The 26,318-nt window shown below is 39.4% G+C and overlaps 1 protein-coding gene across 1 annotated transcript; it reads right to left on the reverse strand.

The window, feature by feature from the left end:
- Nucleotides 1-334: 334 nt before the first annotated feature.
- On the reverse strand, nt 335-26,318 carry RHAG (Rh associated glycoprotein). The gene is made up of 10 exons (XM_016212700.2): nt 26,162-26,318; nt 10,852-11,035; nt 10,085-10,235; nt 8,364-8,511; nt 7,940-8,106; nt 5,230-5,367; nt 4,731-4,852; nt 1,429-1,502; nt 1,122-1,195; nt 335-409 (listed from the first exon to the last, which is right to left on the reverse strand). Exons 1-10 carry the CDS (start codon nt 26,316-26,318, stop codon nt 335-337), a joined length of 1,290 nt encoding a protein of 429 aa, XP_016068186.2.

Consider the following 26,318-nt stretch of genomic DNA (forward strand, 5'->3'; position numbering starts at 1 on the left):
CTACATTTAAGAAACTGATATGATTTGAAAGTATAGTTTCTATATAAATCTACCTCCATGGGGAATATACACGAATATACATCGAACATCGAATGTTCACCCTGTATCTACCCGATGGTCAAGAGTAGTCTTGCCCATCTGTTTTATGAGTCATAGGCCCTATATAAAAATCAGGGAACATCAGAGACAACACCAGAGTATGCTAAGACATTTTTACACTGAACATTTGGGGCTCAGGATCTTCCATGCTGGTCTATATCCCCACTGGGTGCTTTTGTCTATTTAAACTTGATTCTAAATAAAGGGAAAGGAAGCCGAGGCAGAGGAATGGCACTTAGGGTTCAGGTTCCAAGTGGTTGTGGCCTTGATGTTCATAGAAATGACTGTCATGTTCTCTCCACCTAGGGACCTTGAGAGAAAACAAGATGAGGTCACATTATAGTTTCCTTCACTGGGCCTGTCAGAGATTAGTACTGAAACAAAGGCATTTTCTGTCATTATTATCCATGCTTAGAAAGAACTGGGTATAAAAATGGTTTGATTTTTGGGGAAAAAGCAAAGAACAGAAGTATTTACCGCACCCACCCTGACTATATTCCGTTTTCCCACGCCTGTTCTCCCTGAAAATCTCGTTGGACACACCCAAGCATCTCTCACTCTTAAGCTTTGCAGGAAATAATTTAGGAGAAAACGTCAATGGAGTAAAGAGGTAGACACTGTAGGAAAGAATTTCAGGCTGATGTTTTGCTATTCAAAGAACCTCTTGTGAACTCACTGAGATTCTTCAACCTTCCACATTCCACCACGTTTTGACTACTTTTCTATACGGTATAAAATTTCATGCCCAGGATTCCTATTATTTTTATGAGTAGATTTTTAAATAACTCTCAGAGGAGTGAAACGGCACTTGCTTCAGCCTTTTCTTCATTTAACATCTGCTTTAGAAAATACCATCACTTGTAATTTTATCTGTCTGCACACACTGTCTTAATTACTTTCTAAACAGGGTTTCATTTGATTTCATCACACAAATGCACACACACACATCTAGGCCTGAGGTGAGCCAAACTTTCACTAGAGGAGTCATCATTTACATCCTTATGTAGAACAGTGCACAGTACCTCCCAAAAGACAGAATCATCATAGCAGTACTCGTCAGGTGGCTGTCCCCAGATAGGTAACTTCAGAATTAAACCTGTGAAGGTGGGGAGAACAGAAGTCATGTTATGATGCTAAAGAGGAAAACTTACTTGCATAGTAATTAAATAAATACTTTAAAGTAATTACTGTAATAAAATCATCCCCTTGAGTTTACTTGATTACTGTGGGATGTTTAGCACATTTTCAAGTTTACCGATTAATATGTTTATTAATAATCGATTATGCCGAGACCATGAGGTACAGGGAAGTGTTTACTTTCATGCTGACCTGTGATCAGCCCTCCAGCAACTGCTGTTCCGATGGAAGAACCTAGAGCAGCTGCTTGCATGGCCGGGGTAGACCTAGGAAGCCAAAAGGAAAGAATCTTGCTATAATAAGAATATTATTATTATTACTGATCTTAGAGACAGCTTGTTTTTGCCGCAGGATGCCTGAGGGTGTGGATCCCTGCCATCATCAGGCCAGGGTGCAGCGTTACACACCAGCAAACACATTGGTTACACTTTTCCTTTTATTTCATATATTTATTTCCTTTGAAACCCTTGAACAATGTAAAAAAAAAAAAAAAATTCTTGTAAGCACTTAAACTAGAACCACCTATTTCTTCAGAAGGGTAAAAAGACCTTCTTTAGAAAGGGTTTGGTATTTTCTAAAAATGTGGTGTCACATTTTGATTTGTGAGATGAACCATTCCATCATTTATGGAGCACTGGCCCATGCCAGAGAGGAGAGACTAATGTACACAACAAAGGTGAGTTTCTATCTCTCCTCACCCCATCCCAAAAGGAACAGTTATAATGAAATTAAAATTCAGTAAGGTCAGAAAAGCTCATTTTAGCATGTATTGTACAGACAGCTCATTGATGATACTAAAGTATTTCTCTATATGTTATCTTAGGTGTAGTTGCCTTAAAATGAAATCAGTAAAAAATGTATCAATTTTGGAAATGAAAGACTAATAATAAGCTGTTGAGATGCATAAGGGTGTTACATGAGTGAGGAATGCCTGGGAATGCAGGAGCCTCTAGCACAAGGCCTCACGCTCAGCAGGCAATTAGTAAACAGTTGTTGAAAGACTGAAGGAGTGAGTACAGAAAAGCAAACAACTGGAGCATGGGAGTGTATTGGTGTTTCATTCTCATCATTCAAGGGAAGGGATGCACTAAACTCAGATTTTTTTTTCTTTATTTGTTTAAACTTTTCTACTGTATAAAAATTTGTGGAAGTAACACACAATCATTGTAAAAATATTAAAAACCATTACTTAAAAAAAGGAAACTAATTTCCCTCAAATCCTATCAGTATAAAATGTAAAATATAAAACATGTAGTTTTATAAAAATGCAAGCAGGTTATAATACTAATATTCCCATGAACTCTTAATGTCTTTTTATGTCAGTAGTGTTGATCTGGATCAAATTTTAGTTGCTACAGAGCATTACACTGTACAATGCACTATAATTATTTAACTATAGGTTGGATATTTAGATCATCACCAATGTTCCATATTTTTAAAAAATGCTGTGAGGATACATCCTCTTATGAACATTGTGTAGTTGCCCAATAATTTTTCTAAAATGAAACCTATCTAAAAATGAGATTATTGATAAAAGGTAATAAACCACTTGACATTTTTTCCAAATTCAAAATTGTACAATTTATATCTCCATTTTTCTACTTTAACTACCATTCAGCACTGTTATTCATTTAATCATTGTCAATTTAATAACTGAAGAACTGGTAACCCATTTTCATTTGCATTTCTTTGATTACTAGTGAGGTTTAATTTTTAATATATACTTATTTATTTGATTTTCTTCTGTTGTAAACTTATTGTTAATTTTACCAGAATTTGCCAAGATCTTTTACAAGGTATTAAAAGATATTTTTGATGAAAAATGTTCCCATGATAAAACAGGCTTAGAAAACTCTTGATTAAACAAAATTAATAGCATTGTTAACTTCCCACTGTCCTATGCTTACCAAAAAACCTGATTTGTACCCTAGTACTCTGAATAGACACAGGTCAGTTAACAGTCTTGGCTCTTAGACTAAGTATTTTATCTGGTGCATGAGACATGTGAATTCTACCTAATTTAATGGGCCTTCCAAAATTTTCTCCCCACCCACACTCTCCCTGAGTAAATTGAAAAGTTGTTGCTAAACCTAGACCCAAGGACTAGGCTGTCAACCATGAAACCCACCCCAAAGCTGGCCACCCAGTCAGACCCAGCCCGAAAGCCAGGTAGGCTTATTTGGCTGCATCTGGGGAGTTGGTCTAGGAATGATGCTCGAGTTCCTTTATTCCTAATCGTGAGGCACCTCTTTAGAGTGTTTGCAGGCTGTTTATACACTATCACCTCAGGACCTGAGCTCATTGATACATGCTCATTAATATCATGCTTGACTTGCATCAAGACACTTTAGTGTTTGGTCTTAACACCCTGTTAGTGCTGGAGAGAACTAAAAAAAAATGTAAATATTTCTAGAGTTGTCTTCCAAATCTGCAAAAGGAGTAAAAAAAAAAAAAAAAAAAAATTAGTCTGCTACACACACGAAAGGAGCAAACATTTTATTCAGTAGAAAATGTGATTCAGCAAGTTTTTCAAATATTTATCATTACTGATCTCAATCGGGTTAAATTTTAATCTGCTAAAACTGAAGAGAAGATTTTTCTTTTCAAATTATGCAACTCTAGCTAGTGGTCCTCTTGAGGCATTTTCAAACACACATTCACCCCTTCTTCATGCTTCCCGTTGGCTTTAAAAGCCGAGCCTTTCGCGCCCTCCCACTTGCTCTCTGAGTGATCTGCGCTCCGTGATCCTGCTGGCTGTTTTGAACGGATGACACTCATATCAGATGGTTTCAATCTTGTTGCCTAAAAGTGACACCAGATGGCTGATACCTTCACTTCCGTGCTCCTGGATGTGACTGAGAGCCATTCTTCCTGTGGCCATTTAAATAAACACTTAGGCTCCCTTTGGGAAGAATCTAAGTCTGCCAGGGATTTAAGAGAACAGATAGTCCAATTCATTTTACAGAAGAGGAAACAGAACCAGAGAGGTTGAGCGACCTGTCCGAGGCCACATAACTAGTTAGTAGTCACGCTGGCGCCATATGCCAGTCTTCCTGATTCTCCAGATCCAGCTGCTCCCCATGTTATGCTAACCCCCCCTTGTCTGTGTGGATTGGATGAAAATGACTGCCCGGCTCATCATATACGCCCTCCATGTCCTATTTTGTGGGGGTCAAGTAAAGGAGTAAGCCCACTGTAATCTGATTGCTATTATACAATTGCCCTGTTTGCTAGAAACAGTTAACTGTGGTAGATAAATTTAAGTTAACACTATTAACTTACAAAAGAAAAACCAAACACAAACATTAATAATATGAATTCAGACACATCTTCCGATAAATTCTATTCTCTTGAACAGGGACACTATTTATGAACTTTGGCCTGGGCCACTCAAGAAAAACCGTTTCATCACTGGGTTTCACAGAGTGAGAGAAAACATTATTGAATGGGATTGGGGGGGGGGGTATGAGCAGGAAAACCATTATCTCACTCACACGTCAGATGCTCCCAAGGCCACCGCCGCAATGCCTGCCAGGCCTCCTAGCATACCAGGTAAGCCATGCAGGTTATGGACCCCACAGGTATCTTGGATCCTCAGTTTAGTAGCAAAAAGTGGCTGAAATGATAAACACAGTAAGGTTATCCTAAATGCCCTTAAAAGAGCGCAGTTTTTAATTTTATACAAAACAAACAAACATCATCAACAACAAAAACTTTAATGGAATTGCCTCGAGGAAAGGAACACACTACTGAACAGTCAATTATACTAAGTTATAAATGACTGATACCAGATTTTCCCTGGATACCCAAAAGGCCAGGGAAGAGCAGAAGCATTGGACACAGATGTGAATGGCACCTTCGACAGGAAGGCAAATGAGCCCCAAACAAGAAGAGGTGCCTATGAAAGGGCTTTTCATGGCTTTTCTCTGCCAATAGGATGTGAGAAGATGACAGTGCAGATTCAAGGTTTGACTTGTCACCTGTCATACTTACAGTCAGAAACTTGAATCCAAGCACGGAGATGATTCCTGCAAGGCTTCCAATGACCATGGACATGTAGGGGTGAATGGCCATGTCTGCACAGGTGCCCACGGCAACTCCCCCAGCGAGGGTCGCGTTCTGAATATGTACCTGTGCGGAGCACGGACATGTGAGTGAAGCCAGCTGGACAGGCAAAGCTCAGGACGGAAGGAATCGACTTTTTGTGGCACATTCTTAAGCTGAAAAGGCTACTAATTATTTTGAAAAAGAGTGTTCTTTATAGTGACAGAAAGCCTTTCTTCCAAGCATTGACATGCGTCTTCCCTGCCAGGGTCTCTTGGCCGTGTGCGAGTGATCAGGCAGGGGGCCCAGCGTGGGGAGGGACGTGAGGAAATAAAAGGAGCTGTAGCGGACGGAGGGGAGTAGAGCGACTTTTCTAGCAGCGTTTGGCCTGTGGACGCTGCTTGGGAACAAACACATCGGCGCGCGTCAGGGGCCAGCAGGGGCCTGCGGCTGCCGTGTGCTCCCTGGAGTCCATGCTGTCCCAGTGCCCAAAGAGCACACGCAGAGACATGGAAATGCGCACATTGCACACGGCAGACAACAGCTTTCACAAGGTCACTGCACTGGGAACTTTCAAGGATGGGGAGAGTCACGGATTTCCGGTCACCAGAACTCCTCAGGAAAACCGTATTCTGGTGGCTCTGGCAGAGGTGGAGAGGCCATCGGTACTTTTGAAAGAGAACCAGTTGTGTGTGTTTTTTTCTTTCAATTTTCCTTCATGAAGCAATTTGTAGAGAACTGAAATAAATACATGTCCTTAGCTAGACTTGATAAAGTGAAAATATCCTGTTTCTCAGGTTAGAAAAGAGGAGTGGCTGCTCTGAGGACTACGCCTTCGCCGCCGTTTCTCTCGCTCATGGGCAAGAAACGCAAAGGACTGACCTGGGGCATTTTAAAAAATGTGTTATTTTGAAATAATTTTAGATTATGTAAAAGTTGCAAAAACACTGCGGAGAGTTTCCATATATCCCTCACCCCGTTTCACCCAATGTTAATGTTATGGGCACCAGAAAAGATGTTATCCAACGGCCCCCTGAGTAGGAGGGAGAGGGCTGTCCCCTCCTCGGTTCTTGTTAGTCTCGTAAGGACAGTGTTGTAGCAAAGCAGGCAAATTTATTAAAAATACACTTGGCATAAAGCACAAGCGGGCACCCAACTGGTTTGAATGCACGCCTTGTGGGGATTCAAGGGGTTTTATACCCTTCTGTCTACAGGCTTCAAGGTTCCTATGCTGGATATCTTGGGAACAGGCTAGATTCCAAGGTCCCCTTTTTTGTTGTGGCTTTCACGGAATTTATGAGAACATCTGGCGATTTTATCTTGGCAAGTCCCAAGACTGCTGACTTCTTTGTTCAGTGGGTGAGATAAAACTCCCCTTTTTCCTCCCTGCTTTCCAACCCCTGCCGGTGCAGTTCCCAGGGTGACTGAAGCTAAGTGTTCTCCGGTTAGGGAGGAGACGTATTAACCATTTGTTCTCAGGTGTCCTTGGTTGGGGAAGATAAGGCCTTGCAGTTCGCAAGCAGGCTGCAAGCTGCCCAGACTGTTTGGCCTTGTTTAATTTTCTTGCCTCAGTTTCTGTATTACACTTGCCCAGGAATTTTCCCAGCTTCTTTCTATCCTGTCACATTAACCTCTTATATAACCATAGCCCTAGAAAACTGATATAATACTCTTAAAGAGCTTATTTGAATTTCACTAGTTTTCCCACTAATGTCTTTTTTGTTTTCAGAGTTTTATTCAGGATCCCACCTTGCATTTAATTGCTATTTCTTTGAGAAGAATATGTGTAAATCGGAAAGTAGAATCAACTTTAATTCCCCACTGTCTTTTTCTACTATTACCATGTCCTGTTGCAGATTTTCTAAGATCTTGGAGACAGTTTGCTTTATTAGCAAAGGAGAATGCCTTAGATCTTTGATTTTTGCATGCTTATTTTCCCTATTAGCCTGTAAGTTTCTTGATAATACCTTTTAATTTGCCAGAGTGCAGATTTGATGAAGAAAGGAATGAATACTGTTATGTTCAAAATGCTCGTGGTCTGCAGTGTTGTGATCTGTTCAGGCAGCTTAGCAGAGGTGCAGACAGAACCTACTCATCTGAGCAACCATTAGTGTCACTTAAGGAGACTTCCATGGGGGGAAAAGGAGGAGCTGTTTGCCATTCACCTCAGTACGTCCTTTTTGGAGGGATATTATTTTAAGAAACAAAAGGTTCAGGAAGAACCTTTAACCTTCCTGCTAGCTACCTAAAGAACTTAGACAGAGAATCTGCTCCAGGAAGGAAACTATGATCATAGATAACTATGCTTTAATATGAACCAGGTGTGATAGGCAGGGGGCAACCTAGCAAGACCCTTCGGATCAAAGGCCTTTCTGTGTCCTATTTGGTAAACATTTGTTTACCAAACATTTGCTTCTCCATCTCCAAGTGAATTGCTTTCTTCCACTTTGAAGTCCCAAAAATCTATCCCCTTTTCCCCTTTATTCAAGGTGACATATAAGCCTCAATGGTCCCATTTGTCTTCAGGCCCCATATTCTTATGGGTCCCTATGTGTACATACGTAATTAAATTTAGTTATTTTCTCCTGTTAATCTGTCTCATGTCAAGTTAATTCTCCAGCCAGCCAGAAAAACTAAGAGGGGTTAACAAGAAACTCACCATATCGAGCTTGCCTCGGTGCTCAACGAGGCTGGAGAATGCGTAGGCCGCGAGCACGCAGGCAGCGAGAGAGAAGTAGGTGTTTACGATGGCCCTGTACTGTTTGTCTCCAGCTTCGGCGATGGCAGAATTAAAGCTGGGCCAAAATATCCATAGGAAAAGAGTCCCTGCAGCAAACCACAACAAGGCATATTCGTTCTTAACATGAAAGACAACCCAGGGGAGGCAGTTTGCCTTACCGACAAGGCACTGACAATGTCTGCTTTTAGGCTTAGCTGCCTAAGAGTTCAGGGGAAAGCAGCAGCAACAGAATAGTATTCAGAGGATGCTCCTTCTTGAAGCTCTTCACAGCTGTGTTGGAGTCAACCCTTCCTCATGTGCCTGACCAAACAGACAAGGATCTAGTGGGTTCATCCCTACTCACCAATCATTGCAAACAAATCCGAGTGGTACACAGACTCCTCGTTGTCATGTCCCCTCCGAAGGCCTGGTCGATATAGGACGGCTGCGACAGCCAAGCCAAAGTAGGCCCCGAAGGCATGGATCGTCATTGATGCTCCAATATCCGTGGCCTGAGGGGATAAAACATTCATGTAAAAGAGACGGAATGGCATCTCCCTACAGAAGGAAAGCCAGTGAAAGGGCTGCGTTTTTGGTTTTAGCAATAAAAAAAGTAGATCAAGAGAGGGAAAGAATGCATCAGATAAAAGGGGCTAAAACAAGATAGTTACATAGAAAAAAATATAGGCTTTGGAGCCACACAGAACTGATTTTTAATCCTAGGTCAGGTAATTCCTTGTGATGTGACTTTAGGCAAATTCCTATACTTCTCTGAGTCTCAGGTTCTGTAAAATGGGGAAATATTAGCTAGCTAGCATAAATGAGACCATGCTCGTAAAGTGCTGGGCCCTTAGTGGGCGCTCGATACAGTTTAGGTTACATCTCCAGGTTAGGGAGAGTGTAAAATATTATGCTTGCACCGGATACAAAACAAGAATGGCTTTTGCATTTAATTGATATTACAGATAAAGCTCACTTAATTGCAACTCAAAGATATGAAGCTTCAAAAAGCCTGGATCCTTCTCACACTTTCTCACTCTTCTGTGTAATGACATGAAAACCAGCCTGAGGTCCAAGATTCATTAGAAGAAATGTATTTTAGGTCCCTTTTTTAAGATACTGCATGGGTTTGATACAGTTTTCTGCATTTCCTGCCTCTAAAGGGAAAGTTCAGAGTACCAAACCCAAGCTATTGCTCTGTTCTTATTAAGGTAGGAAAATGATACAACTTCATTAAATTTATTTAAGATTTTCATACTCAATAAATTTCTATGTACCTTTCAGGTCCAGCCTGTCGTTTCCCCAGAAAGTCCTTCCTTGCTTCCACAATCTAAAAGAGGTCTTCCAGTTACATTTTCTCATAACCCCTTCTACTTATTTTTCATACTATGTATTATAATTTATAGTAGTATTTGTGTGTGCATATGCACGTACACATGTGCGCATGCCTATAGGTGGGTGGGGGGATTGTTTGATGTCTGTCTCCCCCACTAGGTTGTAAATTTTATAGTAATAGGGACCTTAACTATTTTGTTTGTCATTGCATCACCAACACATGACACTTAGAAGTTGTTAAAATAATTGCTGTTGGATTAAATGTTCAATAGAAACATACATAACCTATTGGAGTGTGCCCAGAAATATTCTATTTATGATTCTTGGGGTATCCAATGATACTTTTTATCGAGAAGAAAAATTTGGCCTGGGCCATAGGAAAGACTATTCACCTAGTAGTTGAAATAGAAATTGATCATTGATAGGAAATATAATGTAATAAAAATAGTTTCAGAGTTAGAAAAATCTGAGTTCGAATCCAGAATCTGGCAAGTCATTTAGCATCTGTGATCATGAGGGGGGTTTTTTTTGGTATAAATATTAACAGTCACACCTACCTTACAGTATTGTTGTGACGATGAAATGAGATAACGTTCACAGTAGGCACTTGAATAAATGAGGCCTATTATTACTATTTGCTGTGGAATCACTCTTGCCAGGGTTTATCCTTGCATAGAGTGGGCATCCATTATGTGTTGTGACCAAAACTGATGTCCAAAGTTAGGTAAAAATTAATCCTCTAACACTTACCACAAACATCTCAGCAACCAGATGTTCATTGACAGCAAAGACAGTAATTTCTATGATTGTCATCATCAGCATTTGGAGTGGACTTATTTTTCCCAGGACAGCTCCAAAAGAAATCAGAACCGTGGCTGTACTGAAGTCTGCATTTATCATGCTGAGGGGAAAAGAAAATAAATGCATTAAAGAATAATGCAAACCCCAAATAAAACTGTAAGTTGTAATGAACTATAGCATCACCTTACCCAGAGTACAAGGCCCTTCTCCCTGCCAGGCCCCATCAGTCACTTATCCCAGGCCTGCTTTTGTACTCACCCGATTCCTAGCCCCTCCTCTCTTCCATTCATTATACACTCTTTCATTGCTTTAACTGTCTTTATTTTAACCAACCTATGCTCTATCTCACTTTGGGTCTTACTTTGTTTTTGTTGATATGATAAATGACTTATTTTCTAGAGTGTTTACATTTCAAAAATAATTTAGGAAAAATGACTAACGGTGGATTTGTGCTCCCTGTAGCTGAGATGGAAAGAATAATAATTTTAGGCAAGAGGAATTCTTATACCCTTAAAGCCAGACCAGAGAGGACATAAACATTCATGTATGATCCAGCTCAGTGGAGCAAAGCATAGATTTGCATCCTTGGATCTCAACCATCTTCTATTGCCTAAGGGAGACAATTAGCCAACTAGTTATAGACTGACTGACAAGAGACCAAGCAGAGAAACAATTGCTCTGAAAACGCAATGGTTGGAAAAGGAAGGGAGGCTCACTTTTTGATTCCAATGTTAATTTTCTGTGTATGGCTGTGCAGGATGCCCTGTATGAGAGTGCCCCACTGGAGGCCCAGAGCAGCGATCAGCAGATTGATGCCCACACTGCTGAAGCCATATTTCTTCAGGAAGGTCATGAGGAAGCCAAACCCAGCAAATATCATGACATGTACATCTTGGAATACTGCAAAAGAGCAAAGGAGAGGAAATCTGCATTAGGGGAGCATTGAGAAAGTGTCATATCATAGTACATCCCATTTATTAGATGCTACATCTAATAAAGCAGAAGACACGGCAAAGGGAGAGCATTAGCTGGGCAGCAAGAGCTGGGATCCAATGCCAGCCTGGCTACTCACCAGCCATGAGACCGTGGGCAAGTTATTCAATGCTGGAGCCTTTTCTTGGAACACTATGTAGTATATCACACCAGTGCGTCTTTCATCTTTTCCCTGAAGAGTTTCCCTTTACTTTCCCCTTGAGGGAATCTTTACAAAGCACAGGGCAAGAGTCACCCCCTCTTGTAGATTTTCCCAATACTCTCAGGGAAAATTAATATTTCCTCTTGTCTTTCACACAGCCTTCTGTATACACCTCAGCTCTAGCATCAGTCACATTGTATTGGCATTTGTTTAGCATGCATCACACTGTAATAGGTAGTCAACGAGGTGTCCTTCTGCACTAAATAGTGAGTTTCCTTACTGAAGAGATTAGGATATATTCATCCACTGTTCCCCAGAATTTGGCATAAAAGCCTGCATGTAAGAAAAGAGGCAAAAATGACTAAATGAATGAGCTACAGTCTCCATTTATCAAATGTGTGTAAATTATAATATCAGTCATGGAAATCTTACCAAATCCTTATTCGAGTCAAATGGGATAGTGTGGTTGTTAACAATTTATAAACCAATGTTGCGAGGGCTGCATTCTTTTGGGGAGCAAATATGTGACTTGGTATCTGGAGATGCAGGCTCAGGCCCCCAATTCTATCACACACTTGTGTGATCTTGGGCAAGTCACTCATTTTCTGTGAGCGTCAGGGTTCTCATCTGCAATCCTGACAAGACCCTATTTCACAGAGCGACTCTGTGTGGGATAACCCTCTGTGGGAGGGAGTATCGGTAATGCACTCTATAAATAAATAAAACACATGACCAAATGTGAGATTGTGAAAGCACAGGCCTTTCCCTCAAGAAACTTACAGCTTAGTTGGTAAGACGTATACTTGGTAGAACCATATGAAACTGACATTTTGCATTGAAACTGCCAATGAAAAGAGTTCGACTATTGGCAATTTCTTATGGTTCAACTCAGTAGATACACAAAGCAAATTAAGGCCTAGATGGGAACAAATATAAAACCTGAGATAAATAAAACATATGAATGTGGAATTAATGTTAACCACTGTGGCCAGATGTTTAAGTGCAAATCGGCATGAGGGAGGACATGCTTAGAAGACATATCTCAGTGGAAACTGATGCTAGGATCCAGTTAATATCCAAAGGGTGGAGCCAGGATTTGAATTCCTCCATGCATGGAGCGCTCTAGGGGTGTAAGGATGACCAAGGCAGGGTCTTGGCCTCCCAGGAACTCAGAGACACACTACTAACTCTTGGCTCTCTCTACCTCTGTTCTACCATCAGGCTTAACAACACTGACCTTAGGGTGGGAGATGTTGCCACTCAGGTTTATCTCCTGCAGTGAAGGTTCTAATGCTCTGAGCAGACCCCTCCCTCCTTTAGACCTGAAGGATTTATTTTTCCCTTTCCCCCTCGCTGTAGGGAGTGCTGCTAGATCACAGCCCTGAGCTCTCAGTTCTCTTGGGAAATGCTCTTGCCTTGTCAATGTCACAGCCCTTCCCCAGGGTAGCCTGTGTCCAATGACGAATTCACGTGAGCACCCCGTGCCTCAGGAAAGGACCACCTACTGCTGGATAATCCTAGTCTCAGAGTTTTCTGTGGGGTCAGTGCAGTCGCCTCTCTCTGCCCAAACCCTCCTGCTATAGATGTGGTGCCTCAAGGCCCTTCCTAATAAACCTCTTTCAGGCTAATGTCTGTCTTCGTTTGTTTCTTGAGGAACCCAACCTGTAGCATCTTTCCCGTGGGCTTCACACTCCCTCTGCAGAACTTTCCTGACTTTCTCCCCTACACAACTTGCATACCACATTTATTTGACACTTTGCCAATTAAATCCAATAAACTGGTCTGTGGCATTGATCACATCCCAATGTGGATGAAGAGCCTGGCTTTCCAAGGGCTCCCAGCATTTGAAAAGGGCCCCTTGGAGGCTTGGAAAAAAAGTTATTCCTCTGTGACAAATAACAGAATAGACATCCTAGATTAAGTCACTGGGGTCCTTTGGTGGTCCAGCAGCCAGTCTAACTTTTGTACGAGTTCAGCAAACGTAAACATAAAGAGATTGAGAAAACCAGAGAAATCTTTCATGACTCAGGCACACATTAGCGTCATGTCCACATAATGAGACTTCAGGCCATTTCATGGTTCCTTGGAGCCTCCTTCCTAGAGAGACTGGTCAGCAGCTTTGAGGGAAGTTGCAGAGGAGAATGCTGCTCAGGTGTTTTTTTCCTGCTGCTGAGCAGCTCTCAACTGACATCAACCTGTTTGATTTTTGAAATACAGGTGACCATCTACACTCATTTTTCTTTACAGATTGTTTCCCCACCATTTAATTCATATACGTAGACATTGAAGACAGATCATAAACCAAGTTGGAGTAGAGCTTCGCGAATGTGCTTGGCTTAGTCTCTGGCTAGGTTTTGCTAAGCCTTCTTGGACAGTTTTCTCCTCCGGAAAGGAAGGTTTGGGGTACATGAAGTCCAAAGTCTCTTTCAGCTCCGCAATTTATTTACAGCCATGGGGACAGAATAAAAATAAGAACCCGGTTCTGCTGACTTTACTGTTTTATTTTGTCATTACACCAAGTTATTTTCCCAAACATTCTTTGTTTTTTTTTAAAGAGTACTCTTGTTCCTTCCGTATCTACTGATTTTATAGCAATCTGTAACCAAGCAATGAAAAGAAATTGCTTCATATAATTTTGTAATGCCACACTGGTAGCGATAATTCTTCAGATTCTGTTCCACCCCCTTTGACGGAAAAGCAGGCCTTTTCTCTGGAGGGAGGAATTGCTCCTATCAACTGTGCTCCGATGTTTTTTCCCCTCTGATCTAATTCTTGTTACTGTTTTCAGCTACGGGGGCTTAAAATCTCATCTATTACGTTGCTAAAGAGAGCGTACAAAGTTGTGAAATCTTTTGACAGATAATGATTCTGCATAAGATATGTGTATTAAAAGGTTTATAAACAATTAGGGTTATGTATTATCTTTCATTCTGCTCTAAGAATTTGTGGGTGGGGACTAGGCATAGGGCCACAAGTTTCGTTTTGCGGAGCAAGACTTCCATTAAAGGAATAAAAAATCTTTTTCATAGAGGAAAAAGGGATTTCCTGAGGGGTTTGAATTTTTGTGAAGTCTCCAACAGGTTTTAAGGACTGCCAAGACCCGTCTACATCAGGTATTCTCAATAGCAGGTGGTTTTAGCCTCCAGAATAAATTGGCAATGTCTGGTATTCCTGTTGTATTTTACTTCCACATTTGCAATAGGATACCTTGCAAGCCCTGATAACTCAGCATGCTTAAAATGTAACTATTATTCCAGCTTACCTCTACCATCCTCAACAGCCAAACAAAATGAAATGGGACCCTCTTTTCCTCTTATTTCCTCAGGAAGCCTGCTACCTAGAATGCCCTCTCCAACCCACATCCAACCCTTCTTTACCTGGCCAACCAGATCCTCTGCACAGTGCTACCAGGCACAGCTGTAACACTGTGCATGTCCCTCTTATTTTATGTCATTAGTTTATGTGTTTACCTGTTTTGTTACTCTATGGGCTCACCTATTATTTATTCAGATAGACCACTGAACGAGTACTGCCAGTTAGGCCCTCCTTCAGAGGAAAGTAAATGCAAATCTAAAGGTCAAACTCATAAGGTTCTATCCCATGATAGACAGACCACAGCAGAAAGTTGGGACCTGTAGCTTTTCAGGAAATGCGTCAGTTATGCATGAATAAATGGATCACTGGTGGGGGCCACTGAGAATTCATCTAATTGGGAGAATAAGACTCTTATTCAGAAATATTGTTTTTCTGGATCAAGTGTTAAAAATTGTCCAGCTCGTCCAGCTCACTTTCCAATCAGAAAGCCATTGGGATTGTATCCTGAACGCTTTATGTGGAGAATACTATTCTGAAAGTGGAATCCTTCTCCTCCACCTTCCAAATTTTTAAAGTTCACGTATTTCAAATATTTAGAAAAAATAGTACAAATGTTATAAATATGTTCTACATTTGTTCTCTCTTCAGATATATATGTGTGCCTTCTAAGTCATTTGAAAATAAGATAACATTTTGCCCCAAACAACTAGCATGAATCTCTTAAGCAAAAGGACATTCTCCCAAACCATCACAATATCATCTCACATTCAAGAAATACAACATTGATACAATTATATTAAATACGGATAGTCCATGGACAGACAATAATGTGGTGAAGACCTGGGGAGGGGACTTGAGCAGGGCAGAGGGGGTCAATGGTGGAAAAAAGGGGGACACCTGTAATACTTTAATCAATAAAGATAAGTTAATAAATAAATAAATAAATAAATAAATAAATAAATAAATAAATAAAATAAAAATTATATTATCTAACATAGAATCTCTAAATTTCTCCAGCTGTCCCAAATTGAGCTTTTATAGGATTGTTTGGCCCATTATTTAAATTTCATACATTTTCTTTGTTGTGTATCTTTAGACCCTTGTAATTTAGAGCAGTTCTCTCACATGCTTTTTATTGGTCACGTTTATTTGTCTTTTATGTAGAATGTCCCACAGTTTGTATTTGTTTGATTGTTTCGCCATAATTAGAATTTGACAAAATATTTTGGCAAGAATGTTATACAAGTGGTGTTGTGAACTTCCCACTTCATCACACCAGGTGACACATAATTCCATCACCAGTAACATGACATTCAGGAGTGCCACACGCTTCCACGGCTGTGCCCTGGGATGGGTACTAATCCCAGGACTGTGTAAGTAACATCATTCTTTTCTTTATTCAAAAGAGCACAGCAGTATGCAAGGAAATGAGAGGGATGAATCAACTTACAGCTGATCGAGTTTGTTTAGAATTTAAATTAATACCCTATTTTACTTATTTGTGAAAAACTTGTAACTTCCACCACCCTGCAGTTGAGGGCTGTTGTAACACACTGTGAGTTTCTTAGGCAGGGACTGAGCCTCCTTTCTACTTGAATCCCTGCACTTGGCACAGTGCAAGGCTCTAGGAGGCACACCAACATGTCTGTTGAGTTTAACATTGCTTTGTAATGAGTTAATATTTAATAACCTTCTTTCCAATGACATGCCGTTCCACAAGATTTGTGCAAATCAATTGTTTGAAATGTAGGGGAAAAATACACATGTATAACCACAATCATGTAGTTTCTAGGGCTATTCTACAAAATATTTTAACCTGGGATAATATAGCTGACCTTGAAGATTAGTATTAGCCATAATTTTAGGTCTCAAGAGCCACCTCCCAGAAGAGAGAATTTTTTAATTGTGTATAGACTGGGTTATGGACAGCATTTTGAAGGAGTGAAGACTGCCTCACATGTAAAATTTCAATTTGTATTCTCTTTAATGCCCTTCTGGATCCCCAGGGCCTCTATTGATTGAAGCCTCTCTCCCTTCCCTGATCCCCTGCCCACATCCTGGCCTCACTGCCCTTATAAGTGGAGAAGAGGTCACGGTGGGAGGGTGTGGGGGGATGGGGTTAACTGTTTGTAAGTAAAGAACTTTTGTTGGTTTCATGTACAACACACATTGATTGTTAATCATCACTATTATTGGCAACTGTAATTTGATGTTTCCTTTAAAGAGTGAAACATCACTGCATATATTAATCCTACCTTCAATATCCTCTCCTTTTTTTTCATGGTTGACACAGCTGATATATTAGAAAATCCTATTAGCTACACTTTCAATTATAGCCAGCATTTGACCATTTCTCAGTACTTCCTCTGCTAACCACCTTGGTCCAGCCTGCTATCATTTCCCTGCTGGATGAATGCATCCTCCTCCTAATATGTCTAATGTGTCTTTCTACTCACCCCCTTTGCCCCCTACAATCTACTTAACAGCCAGAAGAATGCTTTAAAACCTAAGTAACGTCAGTTCCTCCTCTCAAAGTCCTCCAGTGGCTTCTCAACTCATTCAGAATAAAAACAATGTGCTTACAATGCTCTACAAGGTATTGCAGTACGGAGGCTCTCACAGCTCTGACTTTATTCTCTCCACTTGCTCACTGCATATATTAAATACCCCAGGGCCTTTGCACTTGCCATTTCTTCCACGTAAAATGTTCTTGTTCCAATATCCATATGGTTTACTCTCTTGCTTCTTTTCGTTTTATTTATGTCACTTTATATCAGAAAGAACTATCTAGACCAGTGGTTTTCAACCTTTTTCATCTCATGGCACACATAACTAATTACTAAAATTCTGCAGCACACCAAAAAGTATATTTTTGCAGATGTGACAAAAATAGGTATAATTTTGATTGGTTAACGATAATAATAATGATGATAATAATAATAATAATAAAAGTAATTACCTACCCTTTCTGCTCCAAAGTGCCTTTTAAAAAAATCATGGGCCTAGGCAAAGTGGAAATCCAAGACAGTGACTACACTGACACTCTCCCGGGACCAATCTGGGTTTACAACTAAAACATAGAAAAACCATCTTGAAAACCAACTGAAGACTAGCTGGAGAGCATCCTCATAACCAAGAAGGAAAAGTGGAGACCACACAGAGACTGGTAGGAAGTGCAGACTCGAGAGGCCTGGTTGGGCTCCCACAGGCAGCAGCTAAAGGTCCAGAGGGAGATCTTAGCTGTGGGGGTTCCCACTGAGGACTCTGGGGCCTAAACCCCAGGCTGGGCTTCCCAGCCAAGAGCACCAGAACTGAGAAAGGTGCCCACATAACATCTGGCTGTGAAAAGCAGCTGGGTTTCTGTCTGCCAGGGAGAAGCAGCTGGAACTGTAGGCTCTTAAAGAGCCAATGCACAAAGTTTCATGTGTAGCCACTCACCTTGGGCTCTAGCAGAGGGGGGTGCAAAGTAGACTGGAGCTGCGTGGGGAGAGTCTGGGGTTGTGGGCTTTGGAGAGTGAGATCGGGTCACCCCTCTAGATTCCTGTGTTGAGTCATTCCTCCAAACTGTGGAGGACATCTTTCGCAAGCAAACAATTTTGGCTTTTGCCTGAGGGGGGTAGCCATTGCCCCACCCTGCTGGAAAGCCTCTTGTCCAACCTAGTGGAATTTCTACAGCCTGAGGCTTGTTAAGAGACTGATAACAACAAGCTGCCCCACCCTGTGGAGTTTCTACAGCCTGAGGCTCATTAAGAGAATCAGATTAATCAGCCTGCAGACAGAGGTAGACATAAGAGTGCTTTGAGTCTTTGCCTGATCTGCTTCCAGACTCGGGCCTTGGGAAAGCAGACTTTGGTATGCATCTTGGTCCTGTCCAAACGCACCCAGCCCCAGCAGAGGAGATCGCAAGCCGTGGGTTGTTTATAGCTCCAAACAGAGTACTCAGGGCCAGTCACAAACTGTGTCTGACATTGGCCTGTACCAGAGACCCTCCAAAAAGACTGAGGGTCCTAGCAGATCTACCTAATACTTAGAAACAACCCCAAAAAATTGGGCAGCCAAATTGGGGAGACCAAAAAACAAGCCCCAAATGAAAGAACAAGAGAAGTCTCCAGAAAAAGAGCTAAATGAAATGGAGATAAGCAATGTATCAGCTATAGAGTTCAGAATACTGATTGTAAGGATGCTCAACAGCATGAAAAAAGATATGGAAACTATGAAGGAAATTAAGGATGACATAACAGAAATAAAGAATACATTGGAAGGAATAAACAGCAGACTAAAGGAAGCTGAGGATTGGATCAGTGAATTAGAAGACAGGGTAGAAAACAAATAACTCAATCAGAGAACCAAAAAGAAAAAAACAATTAAAAAACAGGAGGACAGTCTAAGGGAGCTGTGGGACAACATGAAGCATAACACTATTTGCACTATAGGAATGCCAGAGGAGGCCGAAAGTAAGCAAGGGTTAGAAAATCTGTTTGATGAAATAATGGCAGAAAACTTTCCTAACCTGGGCAAACAAAAAGTCACATAAATTCACGAGGCACAGTGAGTCCCAAGCAAGAAGAATATAAAGAGGCCCATGCCCAGTCACATCATAATTAAAATGCCAAGAATTCAAGACAAAGAGAGAATCTTAAAGGCAGCTAGAGAAAAGCAATCTGTTACCTACAAAGGAGCTCCCATAAGGCTGTCAGATGATTTCTCATTCAAAACTCTACAGGCCAGAAGGGAATGGCATGAAGTATTCAAGGTAATGCAAACAAGGATCTGAAACCAAGACTACTCTATCCAGCAAGATTATCATTCAACATAGATGGTGAAATAAAGAGTTTCCCAGACAAAAAAAAAAGGCTAAAAGACTTTATCACTACAAAACCAGCATTACAGGAAATGTTAAAAGCACTGCTGTAATTAGAAGTAGAAATAGGGAGAATGAGAAACGTAGGCGTAAAGAAAAAAATGGCAGTAGATAAGTGTCTTTCAATGATAACCTTAGATGTAAATGAATTAAATGCCCCAATAAAAAGATATAGGGTCGCTGAATGGATAAAAAAGCATGACCCAAATATATGATGTCTACAAGAGACCCACCTTAGAAGAAAAGACTCACACAGGATAAGAGTGAAGGAAGAGAAAAAGTTTTCCATGCAAATGGAAATGAAAAAAAAGCTGGGGTAGCAATACTCAGATCAGACAAAACAGACTTCAAAATGAAAACCATAATGAGAGACAAGAAAGGTCATTACATAATACTAAAGGGATGAATCCAACAAGAGGATATAACCCTGATAAACATATATGCACCCAATATAAGAGTACCTAAACTTATAAAAAAAACTTCTAGAGGACTTTAAGGGAGAGATCGACAGCAATACAATCATACTAGGGGACTTTAACACCCCATTGACTTCACTGGATAGGTCTTCCAGGCAAAAAAATCAACAAGGAAACAGTGAACCTAAAGGACACACTATACCAGATGGATTTAATTGACATTTACAGAACATTCCACCCAAAGCTGCAGAATATACATTCTTCTCAAGTGCACACGGACCATTCTCAAAGATAGACCACATCTTAGGACACAAAACAAGTCTCTACAAGTTTAAGAAGATTGAAATCATATCAAGCATCTTCTTAGACCACAATGGCATAAAATTAGAAATCAACTACAATAAAAACACTAAAAAATATTCAAACACAATGGAGGTTAAATAGCATGTTATTAAACAATGAATGGGTTACCAAAGAGATCAAGGAAGAAATCAAACACTTCTTGTTGAGCTCACAACAACCCCAAATCTATGGGACACAATGAAAGCAGTCCTGAGAGGGAAGTTCATAGCACTACAAGCCTACCTCAAAAAACAAGAAAAACTTCTAATAGACTCTCTAACCCTACAACTTAAAGACCTAGAAAGAGAACAATAAGAAAACTCAGAGTAAGTAGAAGGAAGGAAATAATAAAGATCAGAGCAGAAATAAATGACAGAGGCTAAAAGAAAACCAATACAAAAGATAAACGAAACCAAGAGCTGGTTCTTTGAAAAGATAAACAAGATTGATGAACCCTTAGCCAGACTCATCAAGAAACAGAGAGAGAGGACCCAAATAAACAAAATCAGAAATGAAAGAGATGAAGTAACAACTGACCCAACAGAAATACAAAAGATTGTAAGAAAATATTATGAACCACTCCATGCCACCAAACTGAACAACCTGGATGAAATGGATACATTTCTAGAAAAATACAACCTTCTAAGACTCAATCAGGAAGAGTGAGAACACCTGAAAAGGCTGATAACTGCTGATGAAGTTGAAGCAGTAGTAACAAAACTCCCAGCACACAAAAGCCCCAGTCCAGACAGCTTCACAGGGGAGTTTTACCAAACATTCAAAGAACTAACATCTATCCTCCTCAAACTATTCCAAAAAATCCAAGAGGAAGGAACACTTCCAAACTCTTTTTACAAGGCCAGCATTAGCCTAATTCCAAAACCAGATAAAGACACTACAAAGAAAGAGAATTATGGGCCAGTACCCCTGATGAACATAGATGCTAAAATCCTCAACAAAATATTAGCAAATCAGATCCAGCAATATATTAAAAAGATCATATACCATGACCAAATGGGATTTACTCCAGGGATGCAAGGCTGGTACAATATTCGCAAATCAATAAACATGATACATCATATCAACAAATTGAAAAACAAAAATCACATGATTGTATCAATAGATGCAGAAAAAGCATTCAACAAAATCCAACACCCATTTTTGATAAAAACTCTCAGCAAAGTGGGAATAGAGGGATCATACCTCAACCTAATAAAGGCCATATATGACAGACCTACAGCCAACATCATACTCAATGGGCAAAAACTAAAACCATTTTCCCTAAGAACAGGAACAAGACTATGGTGTCCACTTTCACCACTCTTATTCACCATAGTACTGGAAGTTCTAGCCACAGCAATCAGACAAGAAGAAAACATAAAAGGCATCCAAACGGGAAAGGAGGAAACAAAATTGTCATTATTTGCAGGTGGCATGATATTGTACATAAAAAATCCTAAAGACTTCACTAAAAAACTACTAGATTTAATAAATGAATTCAGCAAGGTAGCAGGATACAAAATTAATACCCAGAAATCAATGGCATTTTTATACACCAATAATGAACTCTCAGGAAGAGAAACTAAAAAAACAATCCCATTTACCATTGCAACAAAAAAAATAAGATACCTAGGTATAAACTTAACCAAGGATATAAAAGACCTGTACTCAGAAAACTATGGGACACTGAAAAAAGAAATAAAGATATAAACAAATGGAAAAATATACCAGGTTGATGGATTGGAAGAATTAACATCATTAAAATATCCATACTACCCAAAGCAATCTATCAGTTCAATGCAATCCCTATTAAAATACCAACAGCATATTTCACAGATCTAGAACAAACACTTCAAAATTTTATATAGAACCAAAAATGACCCTGAATAGCCACTGCAGTATTGGGAAAGAAGTGCAAAGTTGGAGGGATCACAATATACTACAAAGCCACTGTAATCAAAACAGCCTGGTACTGGCACAAGAACAGGCATACAGATCGGTGGAACAGAGCAGAGAACCCAGAAATTGACCCACCCCATATTGTCAATTAATATTTGACAAAGGAGGCAAAACATACAATGGAGTAAAGACAGTCTCTTCAATAAATGGTGTTGGGAAATCTGGACAGTACATGCAAAAAAAATGAAACTAGATCACCAACTTAAACCATACACAAAAATAAACTCGAAATGGATAAAAGACTTAAATGTAAGATGTGAAACTATAAAAATCCTAGAGGAAAATATAGGCAGCAAAATCTCAGACATCTGTCATAGCAATATGTTTGCCAATACATCTCCTAGGGCAAGAGAAACAAAGGAGAAAATAAACAAATGGGACTCATCAAAATAAACTTCTGCACAGCAAAAGAAACCATCAACAAAATGAAAAGGGAGCCCACTGTATGGGAGAACATATTTGCCAATAACAAATCTGATAAAGGGTTAATATCCAAAATATATAAGGAACTCATACAATTTAACAAATGAAAGACAAATAATCTAATTAAAAAATGGGCAAAGGACCTGAATAGGCACTTCTCCAAAGAGGACATACAGATGGCCAAGGGACATATGAAAAAATGCTCAAAGTTGCTAATCATCAGAGAGATGCAAATTAAAACCACAATGAGGTATCACTTCACACCTGTCAGAATGGCTCCATCAACAAATCAACAAGTGACATGTGCTGGCGAGGGTGTGGAGAAAGGGGAGCCCAGGTACACTGCTGGTGGGAATGCAGATGGTGCAGCCACTCTGGAACGTAATATGGAGGTTCCCCCCAAAATTAAAAATTGACCTGCCATTTGACCCAGTGATCCCACTTCTAGGAATATATCCTAAGAAACCCGAAACACCAATCAGTAAGAACAAATGCACCCCTATGTTCATAGCTAAGATCTGGAAACAGCCCAAGTGCCCATCAGTAGATGAGTGGGTAAAAAAGCTGTGGGACATTTATACCATGGAATACTATGCAGCTGTGAAAAAAGAAGGATCTTTTATACTTTAGGACAGCATGGAGGGAACTAGAAAGTATTATGCTAAGTGAAAATAAGCCAGTCAGAGAAAGACAAATACCAAATGATCTCACTCATATGTGGAATGTAATAAACAAAATTAACTGATAAACACAATGGATCCAGAGACACAAAAGCATGGAACAGACTGAGGGGTCTCAGAGGGAAGATGGGGTGAGGGAGTGGGTGGGGAGAGATTCATCAAAGAACTTATATGTTTATGAGCATAACCCATGGACACAGACACTGATCTGGGAAAGGCCTGGGGGTGGGGTGGATGCAGGGTGTAGGGGATCAATGGGGGTAAAAAAGGGACATCTGCAATATATTCAACAATAAAGATAAAGAAACTTTAAAATAAATAAATAAATATATAAATAAATAAATAAAATTTAATTTAAAGTAAAAAATTAAACAATTATGTGCCTATACTTATATATTAGAATTTCTTGTACCACCTGGCCGGGCATGGCTCAGTGGTTGGGCGTTGACCTAGGATCCAGGCGATCGGGGTTTGATTCCCGGTCAGGGCACATGCCCTGGATGTGGGCTAGGCAGCCGATCAATGATTCTCACATCCTTGATGTTTCTATCTCTCTCCCTCTCCTTTCCTCTCTCTGAAATCAATAAAGATATATTTTTTTTTAAAAAAGAATCTTGTACCAAGAATTAACCAATTTAAAGCAATCTTATTATGCGACTTGACCAATAAGATGCAACTCTATTATATGACCTATATATTTATGGTTCAAGACACGGCATTTACACCTGACAGACCTTATTGTGTTGGCTGTTGTAATTTTTTAATTTGACAATCTAAGGGAAAAGAGGTCAGGTATTGCATGTTTTAAAAATGCTTGTGGTACACCAGTGCACACCCATTTAAAATTGCTGATCTAGACTATACATTAACTGCCTGTCTCAACCAGATTTCTCATTTAATCCACAGAACAATAAAACAATTTAAGTGACTATTTTGTAATTCTCTCAAAGACAGTACAGGATTGGTATCATTCTAGATGCATAGGATAGAAGTTAATTAATTGCATGCAGTGTATACCTTGGCCTATTAAGACATAATTCTTTCATATTACACTGGTCCTGAAAAGACATCTTCCCTTGTCCAGATGTATCTATTTCATTAATATTGCTTCATTTATTGCTGTGGTATTTTATTTCCATCTAAATGTGAGTGTATGTGTGTATGCATATATACATTAAATATAATTATTTTTATAAATAAAATATTAAAATATATATGTATGTGTATATATATTGGCTTGTATGTTTATCTTCTGTCTTCCTTTCAGAGGAAGATTGCTTTACAAGAATTGGGAGCTTAATAAATATTTTCTTAATAAATCATGAAATGAATGAATTTTTGTGTTTCTTGCAAGCAGAGTATAAGGACTATATGATTGTTAGGCAATTCAAAAAAATGACCATGTTTAGTAATTCTCTCCAACTCGTTTTTGCCCTCAAATTCTGAGTTGAAGTATTACCTAGGAAATTTGACTCTGGAACATAAAGTCTTCGGTTTGAATTATGCAAGTTATGGAGCTCTTAAGATAATCTTATTTCAATAACACTCATCTTAAATCATAGTTTGGTATTTTGTCTCTTGTACTGTGTCGTAGCTCTTTGTTTACATGTGGATCAGACAGCAGAATCTTAGAATATACTAAGAGATTCATATTTGTTTTATCTTTGAATAAATTTGCTGTAGCACATGCTTCGTATGGAATAAAATATTTTTAGATGAATAAATGAAATGCACAAGAGCATATAGATTTGAACAGAATTCTGTTCTGTTTTGTTTTTTTCTAGCTTGAAAATAATGAAATTATTTAATCAAGAACCTCCTTGGACATCTATGTAGTGTAAATAGAACTAGACTTGGAATCTGACTCTCCAGCTTATAGTTCTAACTCTTAACTTGAAGTTGTGCGTTTCGGCTGAGTCATGTAACTCTAGATCATCTCTATATGAGAATACTCCCCATTTTATAAACTCCCTCAAAATGCATAGGAATGAGAAAACAAATGTCAAATCCTTTTTAGAAGCTTATATATTTTTTATAAAACTACAATAAACATTGCTACCATTTTAAATAATTTTAACTGCTTAAAATTATTTGAGCCTCATCTGAAAAATAAACAATCTAGATAATAGAAATATACTGCCCCTTCCCTTCATGGCTAATGAGGTAACAAACAAGTCTGCTTCATCACTGGCCTTCAGTGTATGTGTGGTAGTAATTATTGTCATATTAACATTCCATAGCTTGCTCTTTCCAACTTAAAACTAAATTCCTTCTTTCCTGTCACCATTTCCAGGGAAGGATTCTGCTTTTACAATGTTAGGTGCTCACACTTCTCATCTCATAGGAACAAACCACCTTCCTTTCAGAATATTATAAAACATGAGCACGTTTATTTTGGTTAAAGCTCTATTTATATCTGATATGACCCTAAATATTCCTTCTTATATCTTACGGCCCCACATGAAATCCTGGCTCCTCTTCTAAATACTCCAATTTATTTCTAGTCTCTCTCCTCCAAGGTTACCTTTGGATTTTTTAAATTTTTTTTTTTTTTTGGTGATAAGTGATATTTTTATACATTGTAGATCTAATGTACAATTTAAGAGAAAAATAAGGTCATTTAGCAACAGGTAAGCAACACACAAAACAATTGATCAATCATTTTAATGTTTGGCTTCTTGTTCTGATATATTAATAGACACATATTCTATCCAAACACTAATTACAGAGACCAAATGCCACAGCATAAACTTATAATATCCTTAGTATGCACAACTATCACATAATTCTATAAGGAACTCCAATGTGGAGCTCAAGTGGTTACAGTATTCAAAGATTTTAAATTCTGACAACCGGAATAACCTAAAATATATAAGAAGTAGATTGCCTACTCACGAGGGTATAACTCAAGGAATCTGGCCACATCTGTTGACTTGGTGCTGTTGGGCTGCTGGAGAAGAGTCTCATCCGTTTCATACTGAACAAACAATCCAAATAAAACAATCATGGCAACCTCCAGGCCAATGGCCACGAGAGGGAATTTGAACCTCAT

Source organism: Miniopterus natalensis, chromosome 5 (assembly GCF_054644295.1).
Source record: "Miniopterus natalensis isolate mMinNat1 chromosome 5, mMinNat1.hap1, whole genome shotgun sequence".
Lineage (NCBI taxonomy): Eukaryota > Metazoa > Chordata > Mammalia > Chiroptera > Miniopteridae > Miniopterus > Miniopterus natalensis.